This window comes from Mauremys reevesii, linkage group 5 (assembly GCF_016161935.1).
Source record: "Mauremys reevesii isolate NIE-2019 linkage group 5, ASM1616193v1, whole genome shotgun sequence".
NCBI classification, from domain to species: Eukaryota; Metazoa; Chordata; order Testudines; family Geoemydidae; genus Mauremys; species Mauremys reevesii.
This window is the reverse complement of record NC_052627.1, coordinates 94,724,732-94,738,560: the sequence shown is the minus strand read 5'-3', so window position 1 is coordinate 94,738,560 and position 13,829 is coordinate 94,724,732. Positions and strand designations below refer to the sequence as shown.

The 13,829-nt window shown below is 41.3% G+C and overlaps 1 protein-coding gene across 9 annotated transcripts in view; it reads left to right on the top strand.

Annotated features, from left to right (window-relative positions):
• The window catches only part of LIMCH1 (LIM and calponin homology domains 1), a 285,276-nt gene that overhangs the window by 251,395 nt on the left and 20,052 nt on the right, over positions 1–13,829 (top strand). For 8 of the 9 annotated variants that reach the window (XM_039540390.1, XM_039540392.1, XM_039540398.1 and 5 more), the window contains 5 exons: positions 27–110; positions 3,100–3,192; positions 6,109–6,213; positions 8,118–8,254; positions 10,968–11,092. In XM_039540390.1, the coding sequence (XP_039396324.1) occupies positions 27–110; positions 3,100–3,192; positions 6,109–6,213; positions 8,118–8,254; positions 10,968–11,092 (544 nt within the window). The remainder of the gene's footprint in view (positions 1–26; positions 111–3,099; positions 3,193–6,108; positions 6,214–8,117; positions 8,255–10,967; positions 11,093–13,829) is intronic. The other variant, XM_039540391.1, reaches the window with a different exon arrangement.

Genomic DNA, 13,829 nt, shown 5'->3' with positions numbered 1-13,829 from the left:
TAATAACCTCATTCAATTTATCTAAGCGTTTCAGTTTCTGGTCCTGGGATCCAGAAGAGGAACGAAAGCGACAGGAAAGATGGCAGCATGAACAGGAACGCTTGCTTCAGGTACTTGTGCTACTAAATTTCTTCCTGCTATTGCTTACTTGTTTTTCAGTTGAATTGTCACTCTTGTTAGACCTTGAGCAGCACAGTTCACTTCATGACTGTTTTAATTTTAGTTTCAAAATTGAATATTTTATATTTATCAAATAAACCTAAAATTGCTTGAAGATACTGAACACATTAAATAATTTAATTGGTTAAAATGTAAAAAAATATTTAAATTCATTGTTTAAAAATATTTCTTCCCAATTTATATATAAAAAGAACAGAAATTAATAATTTAATAATTTAATTATTAATGTTTGGCAAATGCTTGTAAAACTTACTGTTTTGTCAAGCATGTGAAAGAGTAAGTTAATTTTATTTCTTAAAGGAGAGGAGTTAAATTTATAGGTATAAATCAAAAGTGATTTTTTTGATTTATGAAATACCTTATCATGCCTAATAATTTTAAATTATAGATTTTAATAAATATATACTTCATGAAAACATATTATCCATAAAAATACATTTGCATTATTTGCTTTTCTTTAGCTTAATTCAAAAACATGCCATTGTTCAGTATAGGATTTGTTTTCAGAGGCATGCTGTTTTTTAAAATACAAAAGTTAAACATTGTGAAACAGCATCTGGCTTAATGTGAGTTGATGTATGGCTATCCACATCTATAATGGCAACAGTCTTAACTCTTTTATGGGTTCAGTTCTCAGTGTTATGTTTTGCTTCTGTCAAATAGGATTGTGTACAATATGTGAACTTGTAAATCAGTTCCATATATAATGACCTTTTCTAATCAGCATGTGCTCTCTGTGCCCAGATCATATTTACTATTAGAGCTGGGCTGACTAGTAAAGCCCTGTGTATACACATGTACACAGCTTTCACTGATTCTACCCTGTTCTAAACCCAGTCGTAAGTTCTCTGTGCCGTGAACCACCATACTTGGGTGGTAAGATGGTAAAAGAAAATAGAAACACATCTTGGATGGGGATGGAGGAGGACACTGAACACCTCTTGCTCTTTGGTACTCAACTTGGTTCCCCTAACTACCAGCTCATTAAGAGCAAAGTGCTAGAATCTCTCCAAAACTTTTCCACAACTCCTGGGGGAAGGAGAAAGAAAGGTGGCTTGTTTTTTGTTTTGTTTTGTTTTCTGGCGTCAGGTGGGACTTCCACTTTTATCTTGTTTTTAACCAGAACATTAGTTCAGGGATTCAAGAATAGCTACCAAATACATACCATACATTAGGTCTATATTTAAAGCACCCAAAACATAAGCTATGTGTTGATTAATTGCTTTGATAGTTTTTCTTGAAGACTGTGCATATGAGAATACTGTTTACAAACAATTACTTTGTTAGATTTTGCAGATTGTTGTTTACAGTTGTCCTAATTTAAGAAGACCAAGCTAAACGTCTCCATTATAAAGTGGCTTCTGGAAACTTTCTCTGTACAGCTTAGAAGTATAATAAGCAATGTAAGAGACCTAGGGGGCCAATTTCCTGTCCTGGCTGAGCAAACCATAGTGCCACTATTTTCCAATCTGGAAAGAGAAATTGAAACTTCCTTGTGTCACTCAACAGTGAGCCAAGAGAGCAACATTGACTGGCTCCAAGGAAGTCTTGTTTGTTCTCTTTCCTAACAAGAATGATGGCACCAGGAGACAGGGGCGGCTCTACGATTTGCGCTGCCCCAAGCACGGCGGCACGCCGCGGGGGGCGCTCTGGCGGTTGCCGGTCCCGCGGCTCCGGTGGACCTCCCGCAGGCATGCCTGCGGATGCTCCACCGGAGCCACGGGACCAGCGGACCCTCCGCAGGCACGTCTGTGGGAGGTCCACCGGAGCCGCGGGACCAGCGGACCCTCCGCAGGCATGCCTGCGGGAGGTCCACCGGAGCCGCCTGCCGCCCTCCCCCTGGGACGCCGCCCCAAGCGCGCTTGGCGCACTGGGGTCTGGAGCCGGCCCTGCCAGGAGAGAAGCTTGGGATGGAGGGTAATAAAAATGCAGGTTTACATATTTAAGAATAGATTGCTTTGAACAGTATTTCATTCTTGAGCTTAGTCTCTTTATACCTCATAGATTGTATGGTTTGCCTGGTTATCAAATTGATAATAAATCTCTTATGGGTCAGGGGTTTGTGTTCTTGGTATTTTTAACCTTCGTTTTGCACAATATTTTGGAGGAAGGAGGTTGCAACCAAAGTGCAGAGGAAACAGTGTGACTTGGCTGTTCCAATACAGAGAAAACAGTTTTCACACCACAGCATTTTAAAGAGCTCTTTAAGAGATTCTCTTTTGATTCAGAACACATGCAGGGCTGGGGAGATTTCTCAAGAAATAATCCCATCCAGGAAGAAAACCAACTACTCAGCTAATCATCATCTTATCCTCTTCAGACCTTTATACATTGTCTATTTATCTTATAAGCCTACATGGTTTTTCATCTTTCATTAAATTGTACTAGTAGCAGCTTATCTTTATTAGATTAGTGCCAAAGCTAATATTTGCGAAGCCAGTTAAATTCAACAGCTATTTTAGCCAATGATTAATGCAAAATCTATGTTTTAAATATATTGGAGTGTTTTGATAGCTTTTTTTCAGAACTCTTCAGCTCTTCATAAGCTATGGTTGTTATTAAATGCTGAAAATAAATTTCATTTTGAACAGCATCTAGCATTTGAAAACTCCTAACTAGTCAGACTTGATAAAGCACTTTGTGTCCCTGGTGCTTTACAATAAGCTAAGAGTACTAAACAATATAAAACTCCCCTGCGGGGAGTTGGGGGAGGAGAAGGGAAGAGAAGTTTGTTCATGTTCTTGTTTTTACATTGCATGCCTGTTTTCTGATGAACCAGTTTCTAGTGGGTCCAGTTTCCTGATACATAGCAGATATTGCAGAACATAAACACTGTCTTTTAACCATTGAAGTGAAACAGATAAAAAGAAGCCCCTATTAAGTTTCCTATTGAATAGATTGTACTGAAATTTTGTACAGGAGAGGTACCAGAAGGAGCAGAACAAGCTGAAAGAAGAATGGGAAAAAGCACAGAAAGAAGTTGAAGAGGAGGAGCGTAGATACTATGAGGAGGTATAACATTCAAAGGAAGCAAGTTTAAGAAGTGATCTTGCAGTTCTAGTGCAGGTGTATCTTGCTTCTGTGCATTTTTAAAATGTTTTACTAATGGGACTGTTATTTCGAGATTAACCATTTACGATGATCCTTTATGTGAGAGAATTTACATAGACTCATAGACTTTAAGGTCAGAAGGGACCATTATGATCATCTAGTCTGACCTTCTGCACAATGCAGGCCTCAGAATCTCCAAGTGCCCCTTCCCTGGCACTACCCCCCGCTGAAGCCCCCAGCCCCGGAGCCTGCTACAGGGCTGAAGGCAGGAGCCGTGGGGCTGAAACCCACCCCCTGAAGCCTAGATCCTGGGGCTGAAACCCTGGTCCTTGCTGCTGTTCCTCCCCTTCCCCCCCCCCGCCATCCTTATTCATTGATTTCTCCCTTAGGGTCCCTTAGGGTGATCACCCATCCAATATTTTAAGGCTATTAAATGTATTAAAACTAATATGTACTACCTTAAAGGTTAAATTGAAGTGTCTGATAATTGTATTACACACTTGAGGGCAATAGATTGTACACTTGAGAGAAAAATGCACAAGTGACATGATGTTTCCCTAAAACGCCCTTTAAATTAAAGTATTGTCCCTTATTTTTCATGTGGTTTTCCTTTATTTCCATCCAACATAGGTGGGCATCCACTAGAAAGCTTGGCAATGGAAATGTCAGAAGCTGACTGTCAGTTTAATTATTTTTAATTTCCATGCCTTTCTTTTGTCTTGTGCTCAAGTCATCCCTTCATCCTGTTTCAGTGGTGCAGTTAGCTTGGAAAATGTTTCTCTCTTCAATTGTCTTGTTACATTCATTGCATGTTTCTAATCATACTTTTATGTACTGTAGTTAGGCAGATTAACATTGGATAATCAGTGCTTGAGTAGTAAATGGCATGCTCGTGACCCTGATGAGAGGTAACGCATCTTTCTGAACTCTCTCCGCATTTCTCATGCACCCATCACCAGAATGTCTAGCCACCGTGCATTACTTAGAAAATAATTAAATGTTATTTTAGGAAATGTGTCTATGCTACAGATGCAATGACATAGGAATGTACGAAAGAGGAGGCAGAAGAATAGGTTTAGGTGACATTAAACAGGCATTCCCAATATGACTGTGCATATCAGTAAACACAAGCATGTACTTGGCCAGCAGTAGTTGTGACTTCCCCAGTTTACCACCCATGATACGCTGGCATTCATAATCATATAATGGGGCTGATGGCAAAGTACACTGGAGAAAATTGTGATGAACTTTGGAGACCTAGCAAAACTAGGCAAATAGGCAGCACAGTGGCAGATGAAATACAGTGTTGGCAAACTTAAAGAAATGAACATTGGAAGGAAATAACTTCAGCTAATTCTATAATAATAATGATGTCCTAGTTGAAGAATGGAATAGAAGATAATACTGAAAAATATTACAATGACATTATATCAAATAGTAACACATCCGCACTTGGAATACAGGGTCCCGTTCTGGTTAACCCATCTCAAAAAAAGATACAGCACGAGTACATAATGTTCAGAGAAAAGCAATGAAAATGACTAGAGGCATGAAGCAAATTTAAAACTGAGAAAAGAAAAAACTTCTTATGGAATACACAACTATCAATTAAAACGCCCTGGCATTTGATATTGAGTCTAGTAGCTTAGTATTGCATGTCCAGGAACTTTGAAGATCAGGCCACTTATGTAGTGATCTAAATATGGATTTTAAGCTTGACTTTATACTCTTGCTTTTGAAGATCTTACTCCTGGGGGAATTTTGTGCCACTGTGCATGCAAAGAATTCATGTGTCCCACAGCATTTTATTTTTTTCTGCAGAAAATACATTCTGCCCCAGAAGTGCTGCTGTTCCACCTTTCGCCCACCAGAGGCCACTGTGGTGCCAGAACAGCTAACAGCATGAATGCAGCAGGCTCTTCTGATGCCTTAGCAGCCTCTGGTGGGCAAAAGGTGGAACTGCCCACCAGAAGGTTCAAAAGGTTCAAAAGCCCCAAAAGGTTTTTCTGTGGAGGGGGAAAAAATCTGTGTGCGTGCAGTGGCACAGAATTCCCCCAGGAGTAAAAGTTCATCACAGCACCTAGCCCATGGAGCCAGGTTAGGACAGAGTGGGGCACATGGGGCTGCTGGGGGGTCACAGACTGGGGTTCAGAATGCTAGTGGAGGAGGGCAGACGGGGGGCATGGGCTCAGGAGCTAGTGGGGTGACAGCATTTAGCCAGGGTCTGAATGGGAGTGGGGGTGCGTGTCCACATGGGGATGGGGGAGGGGGCTGCAGGGACAGGGATAGATGTGCCTGACTGAATAGCAGAGGCTTGGGATCAGTCAGGGTCTCCATGGGGGAGGCTCCCCAATTCTCTAAAATTCCTGCCCCTCCCCCCACAAAAACCCTGTTCCATACTTCTCCCCACAACAACCCTCCAGGTTCACTCCAGGGTCCTTGCCTCTCCCTCACCTCCTCCATTGCCCCTGACACTCCCAAGCCTTTGTACTGCTTCTGAAAGGTGCAGGAAATACAATTCTGTATTGTAATGTAAATGAATTATTCAAAGTTCTGTATTAATATACTAGTAAGGAATCTATTTGTCAAAAAAATTACCAGAATATTTTTTTTGGTCTGCATTGTTAGACATACTTGCTGACAGATATTTTGAAATAAATTACCAAAATAATTGAAACTGGCATGCTTATATTGTATTATTTTGACAAATAAAATATGCAGAAATTTGCAGAATGTTTGTTTCATTTTTTGGCACAGAATTTTTAATGTTTTGGCACGGAATTCCCCCAGGAGTAAGATCTTATCCAATGTTCCTTTGGCAAGCTTCATGTTTTTAATCTCTCTTCTTACTCCTGCCTGCTCCCGCCTTTCCTTTAGGAGCGCAAGATAATTGAGGATACTGTAGTTCCATTCACTGTTTCTTCAAGCTCTGCTGATCCCCTCTCCACTTCTTCCTCTGTCACTGAAGGAAATGGGACAATGGTGAGTGTCTGACAGAATTGGAGTGTAAAATAGGAGTTAATGAAAATGAGGCAGTAAAGGCAAAACTATGTTCAGGGGAGTTAGATCATTCCCTTAAGATCAGTAGGATTTAGGAATAGCATGAAAGGCAGTATGTTTCATGAACCACCCCATCTTATTTTTAAAAGCACTTCTCAATAAAAATGTGCCCAGTTATATGCCTCTGAACACTATACCATGTATAAATAAAGTGTATTATTATAAATACAGAGCCAAGCCCCAAAGCAAATCACCACCATCCTATGTTAGATAAGAGCAGGGTTAAAGTAAAAGGGGTCAGAAGTTGCACAGCTCCCCATTAAAAGCAGATGGAGTGTTCCCCTTCCTCCCCCTGTCTTCGGTGAGCATTACTCCCCTCATTGCTTCCCCTCTTCTTTGGCAGGCAGACGTCACCCTTGTATTTCAATCTACTTTGACCACCATGTGAAGGCCTAGGAAATCTAAAATGTGCCTTTAGAACATGGGACCACTTCTCTCTAAAGCAAGATGGAAATAACACAGGAATGTTCAGACTCTGATCCTCTCATGGCTCCTGATGCATCCAGTGCCCAGCTGGAGAATGCGTTTCACAAAAGGCTAGCCTGACCCATTCAACTAGGCCATGTCTCCACTGCCCAAAACGGGGTGTGGTTACTGCAAAATAGCTTGCTGTAAAATTCTAATAGAGACAAGGCACACTTCGTTTTTACCTCATTGAAGGTTGTCAAGATCAGCACTTTAATCACCCCACATGGCTTTGACCTGAGCTAGCTACCGGGAGGTAAAAAATTGTGGGTTGTCTCCACTAGGATTTTACGGTGAGATAGCTAACATGAATTTGCTATCCTGCTGTAAAACCACCTTTTTTGCAGTGGAGACAGCCTTGGTGGCCTGACTAAGTTCTGTCAGCCTCCCTGGGCTGCACAGATTCTCTGCAGTGCTGTGGGCTGTGGACCCACCCCAGCACACCCCCTACACCAGAACTTGAGGTGGTCTTCAAGAGGCAGCCTTATGACTACCTACCACAATACCTGCACTGGGGGGATCCTCCCATGGCTGGTTACAGGGGTTTGAGGACACCTTTATATGGTTTGGCCCTTTTGCAAGCCATAGGGAGGCCAGACTAGGGGTGAGGAGTACATCCCTGGTACGTGACAGAAATCAAGAGTAGCTATGTTTTGACTTCTGGGAGACTAGCAAAGTGTAGCTTGTAGTTATTGGTAAACTGTCAATAAGAGCCCCAGCGTGGCGGCTTCTCTTTTCATTCTAATGGAGAAGGAGATGAGCATTTGTCATACTGAAGGCTCTCTGCTAGACAGTACCTTTAATTTATTACTGTATTTCAGTATTGAAGACCACATTCTACTCAATCACTATATTTCTCAGGCAATGGAGCGTGTGAATAAATACTCATTTTGTTTCCCATGGGATGTCTCAAAAACACCTCACCAGTGAACGTGTATTAACCAGCTTTGTTTTTGAAGCTTAACTTTGAAGCCCGAGGAATTTTGTAACCGTGTTTTGAATGTCACATTATCTTTCTGTAATGACAATCTTCTGATTGGCACCATGTATGGCTTCTGTGTTGAATAAATGCTGTACTCTCTGGAGTTGAATAAATGCTGTACCCTTCCATAATTTCCTTGTTATAAGTTCAAGATAATCATGTTAATTTTTCTAAACACTGTCCCAGTCAAATCCAAGGTCAGCGTCAGTAAGGTCAAATAACTTTCGTTTTATGTAACATAGTTCATTTTTCCTTGAAGGCATTTTCTTTATGTGTAACAAATACAGTACACTCAGGGACAGCCTGTATTGTTCTCATGCATGTTCTGAAGTTGGGTTCACAAGAAGATCTTCACTATTATCTCACTTTTTTTTTGTAGAATATGATGGAACTGAGCAACTCTCAAGAGGAAGAGAAACAAAAGGAAATTAAAAGACAAGAGAAATTACCCTGGGAGCAGGAGGGTGCATCATTAGCCAAAAACAAGAAAAGTGAACCATGCCTGGAAAAGAAAAGGTGTGGGTTAAATCAAGGAATTTTAGACAAGTGAATGTACTTGTAAGGTTGTCATCTGGGCACATAGCAAAATTGTTTTTATGTACTGTGCACAGACTGGGTGTGTGGAAGTGTTTGTAACCTCTATTCCTACACATTACACAGCTACTCTGGCCCGCAATCTCCCTTCAGCTGTTCTTCAACTCCTTCAATCTGTAATCAACCCAGAGATCCCTCACCCTTTCCAGGATTACACTTGCCCTTTTGAGGTCCCTCTTTTCTACTGGGAAGATACAATGGAATGTATCAATTTTTATACTTTTAAAACAATATTTGGTTATCTTTCCTAGCTTTTACCTCCTCTCATTTGATTTCTTTATTCTTTTCCCAGTGTCTTTTCCACTTTCATCTCTGTCTTCTCCCTTCTTCTCTTCACGTCTTTCCATTTTCCCCTTACTCTTGAAATCCTATCTGTCTCTCACTCTTCTCTTTTTTCTGGTTCTCTATGATCCCTTTCTAAGGCCAGAAGGTAACACTGTGATCATCTAGTCTGACTTCCTGCCTAGCAGGGGCCATGGAACTTCCCCAAAATAATTCTTAGGATGTTTTTAAAAAGATATGCTCTATCTTGCTTTAAAAATGGTCTGTGATGAAGAATCACCATGACCCTTGGTAAGTTGTTCCAATGATTAATTACTTCCACCATTAAAATGTACACCTTATTTCCAGTTTGAATCTGTCTAGCTTCAACTTCCAGCCATTTTTTTTTGCTAGATTGAAGAGTCCATTATTAAATATTTGCTCCCCATGTAGGTACTTAAATACTGTAATCAAGTCACCTCTTAACCTTTTCTTTGCTAAGCTAAATAAGTGCTCCTTGAGTCTATCACTATAAGGCATGTTTTCTAATCCTTTAATCATTCTCGTGGCTGTTCCCGGAACCCTCTCCAATTTACCAACAGCCTTCTTGAATTATGGACCCCAGAACTAGACATGGTATCCCAGCAGCATTTGCACCAGTGCCAAATACAGAGATAAAAGAACCTCTCTATTCCTACTCGAGATACCCCTGTTTATGCATCTTAAGTTCATATTAGCTGTTTTGGCCATAGCATCACGCTGGGAGCTCATGTTCAGCTGATTAGTCACCATGGCCCCCAAATCTTTTCCAGAGTCACTGCTTCCCAGGTTAGAGTCCCCCATCCTGTAAGTATGGCCTATGTTCTTTGTTCCCAGATATAGGTTTGTTTAGTGCCATCCCTCTGCTTTCATCTTCATCCCATCAGGAAGTTACCAAGGAAGAGCAATGCCTCCTTCAGGGAGTTATGGGACCCCACTCCCCTTACTAGCTATTCTGTATAGTTCTGGAACATTGCACTTACTCATGCTTGGGGTATAGGGTGCTGGAAGGCTGACGTTCCTACTGAGGCAGGGTTAAGGTTCTGATGTGTAGCCTGTGTCGTATAGTGGCTGTTCTAGTGGTGAAGTGGGCTTCTCTGGGTAGAGGAGTAAAAGATATTGTACTGCTGGGGCCATTTACTGCCTGCCAAGCACCTCTTTGTGGCCAGAAGTCGGTTCATGGCATCCTGTCTCTGTGGCTATCCTGTCTCTTCAGGGCTCCTTGAAGAGCGCACAGTTCAAAAAGTAATTCAGACAATCCCAAGGGATTCCATTTATTTAGTCTTCAGATGCACGCTGGTCCTCCAGGCTCCAACCCTCTTGCAGTGTCTCTCTCCCAGTAGTCCAACACAGTCTTTCAAAACAAAACACAAACTCGTGCAGACTTCACCCCAGTTTCAGCTGGGCACAGCCCCCTCCTTTTTGAGAGTGTCTGTCTGTCTGCTTCCCAGTGCCTCCTGCATGGAGTTTGTCCTCCAGGTAGGCCTCTCTCCCCTGCTTCTTGGGCAGGTCTCTCCCATGCCTCCCTGGCTGGAGAGCTTTCTTCAGCTTACTGTCAGGCTTCCATCTACCTCTGGCAGTCTCAGCTACTCTCTCACCAGGCCTTCCCTGCAGGTTCCTGCTGCCTTTTATACTGTATTTAAATTACTTGATTCCCCTCCAGTCGGGCTCATCTGTAATCAGGGCTGGCTGAGACCCAGGCTCTCCACACCATGGGGAAGCTGCCCTGCTGTTGGGGATATGTTTAGATACCTTCCCTTTTCAGTTCCTGGCTTTTATGGCTGTCAGGTATGCTATGTATAGAGCAATCTTAACTCACAAGTATTGTAGTGTGTTTATATACTAATTTCCGAGGTTTCTTAGTTTAAGAAAGGATCTCCAACTTAGCAATAGCTCCTTTCACAGAGAACCAGGATCCTCACTCCTGAACTGGCCAGAGGGTTTGACAAGGAACAGGATTTTCAGTGCTGGTAGCTGTTGCTTTCACAAAGACTAGGCGCTCCTGAGCAGACTGAACATTATACAAAGAGCAAGACCATTGACACAATAGCTGTTACTTTGTCAAATATGCTATTCTACGTGATGCTGTTACAGAAAGATCTTTAGGGCCTGTATGTGGTGGTACATCAGGCCAGCAAGGAGAGTCAGCATAGATTACCATCTCAATTTGTTGCCAATTCATGATTATTACCCACACTGATCTATTATTGCTAACACACGGAAACAAATATTTGTTGAGCATAAGAGGTTCACATACAAAAGCACAATAATGAAATGACACTCTAGCTAACATTCCTTTTAGCTTTGTGTATACAATGTGATTTGTTTTTATTAGCAGTGTAAATAAAGTGCCCACAGAACATCCAGAGACTATTCTTCAGAGGGAAAGTGAGCAGGATCACCAGGTGTCAGTGACGGAGCACAGCTCACCAGTCATACTGAATCTACCATTGACTCAGGGTAAGATTCCAAACAATCCAAAGAATTGGTTTTGTTTGTTTGCGTTTGTTTGTCAAGGAAATTTCACAGGTTCATAAAGTGATGTAATCAAGAATATTAGTCAAATGAAATTGCAAATTTCCAAAATAATTTAATCAGTGTTATTGCTGCGGGATTTAAACTTTTCCCAGGTTCAAAATCTGTTTAGTACAAGCGAAGATAAATGAGTTTTAAGTGATATGTGAACTTTGGATCCTTGGCATTATATGCCATGGAAGGCTGAGCACTTAAACTCCAGCTGAGAAGCTAAATAATTGAAGTCTATGTGTACACAATAGTTATCTAAAGTATGTCCTGCAAATATTATTTAATGACAAAAAATTTATTAACACAGAGATACAGTTGCCTAGTGATAGCTCGATCCCTTCCAGAACAGTGAGTTAAGCAAAACTGAAACTTCTGAAAACCAGGAAATACAGTTAAGGTACCCATGCACCCTTAACTCTGCCCCCTGGAGCAGGACCACTGGGAATTAACTGCATGACTCCAGCTGCAGTCATTATGTTAGGTGTAGCTGTATTGAATAGCAGAGGAATAAATTGGAGCAACTTGGAAGATCAGTGATTGTGATATGAGGAGATCTGGGGATTAGTTTGAGGAGCATCATAGAGCTGTGATTGTGATATAAGAAGTTTATTCTCAAATTTCCGCCGAGGATGGCTTTCACACTTCAGAGTTTCTAGAATCTATGAACTTAATGAAATGCTGTTTTTGTTTTCTGGGGTCTGTATCTCGGGAGCCGCTTGATCAAATGACCCCACATTTGGATCACTAACCCTACCCTACACTGCACTCCCATGGGGCACTGCAAATTTCAAGGCAATTCATGTAAGCACACAGATTTTAGAGCACTAAGGAGGATTGTCCTTTTAACAAGAAGGACTTCCCAATCTTAGCTAGAGCAGAGCTGGTGCACCATTATAATATTATATGACATTAGAGGGAGAATCGAAGGGAAGAGCTCTACACATCCGCCAACAACATCAGTCTTACTGCAGAGGGTATGGGGAAGATCCCCTGTCCTGAGTGATTTTTTTTTTTTTTAGGTGACAGATCTTAGGAACTGTCCCAGATTGAGGTGTTGATACAAGCGGTTTTGGAACAAATTGATAAATTAAGCAGTAATAAATCACCAGGACGAGATTGTATTCACCCAAGAGTTGGGAAAGAATTCAGATATGAAATTGCAGAACTACTAACTGTGGTATGTGACTTAAACTAGCCTCTGTACCAGATGACTGGAGAATAGCTAATGTGATACCGATTTTTTTTAAAAGTCTCCAGAGGTGATCCTGGCAATTACAGGCCAGTAAGCCTAACTTCGGTACCAGGCAAATTGATTGAAACTACAGTAAAGAACAAAATTATCAGACACATAGATGAACACAATATGTTGGGGAAGAGTTAACACAGGTTTTGTAAAGGGAAATCTGCCTTACCAATCAGAATTCTCTGAGCGTGTCCACAAGCATGTGGACAAGGGTGATCTACTGGATATAGTCTACTTAGATATTCAGGGCTGTGGTCTACACTACCACGCTAAATTGATCTATGTTTCGCAACTTCAGTTACGTGAATAACATAACTGATGTCAACGTAGTTAGATCCACTTACTGTGGTGGCTACACTATGCTATGTCGACGGGCGAGTGTATCCTGTTGACTTCCCTTACGCTTCTCGGGGAGGTGGAGTACACAGATCAATGGGAGAGTGCTCTCCCATCGATTTAGCATGTCTTCACCAGACCTGCTAAATTGACACTCACTGCATTGATTGCAGCAGTGTCGATCTACCTGTAAGTGTAGACATGCCTTCAGAAAGCCTTTGACAAGGTCCCTCATCAAAGGCTCTTACACAAAGTAAGAAGTAATGGGATAAGAGGGAAGATCCTCTCGTGGATCAGTAACTAGATAAAAGATAGGAATAAATAGTCAGTCTTTACAGTGGAGAGAGGTAAATAGCAGGGTCCCCCAGGGATCTGTACTGGGACCAGTACTGTTCAACATATTCATAAATGACATGGAACAAGGGGTAAATAGTGAGGTGGTAAAATTTGCAAACAATACCAAATTATTCAAGATAATTAAGTCCAAAGCTGACTGCAAAGAGGTACAATGGGCTTTCACAAAATTAGGTGACTGGGGAACAAAATGGCAGATGAAATTCAGTGTGGATAAATGCAAAGTAATGCACATTGGAAAACATCTCAACTATACATACAAAATGATTGGGTCTAAATAAGCTGTTACCACTCAAGAAAGAGCTCCTGGAATTGTCATGGATAGTTCTCTGAAAACGTCTATTCAGTGTGCAGTGGCAGTTAAAAAGGTAACAGAATGTTAGGAACCATCAGGAAATGGATAGAAAATAAAACAGAAATTATTGTAATACCAATATATAAATCCATGGTACGCTTACGCTGTGAATACTGCAGGCAGTTCTGGTTGCCCCATCTCAAAAAAGATGTACTAGAATTGAAAAAAACTAGAGAGAGAGGCAAAAAAAAAAAATTAGGGGTATGGAACAGCTTCCATATGAGAAGAGATTAAAAAGACTGGGACTGTTCAACTTGGAAAAGAGATGACTAACGGGGATATGATAGAGGTCTATAGAATCATGAATGGCATTGTGAAAGTGAATAAGGAAGTGTTATTTACCCCTTCATTTAAAACAAGAACCAGGGGTTACCCAATGAAAC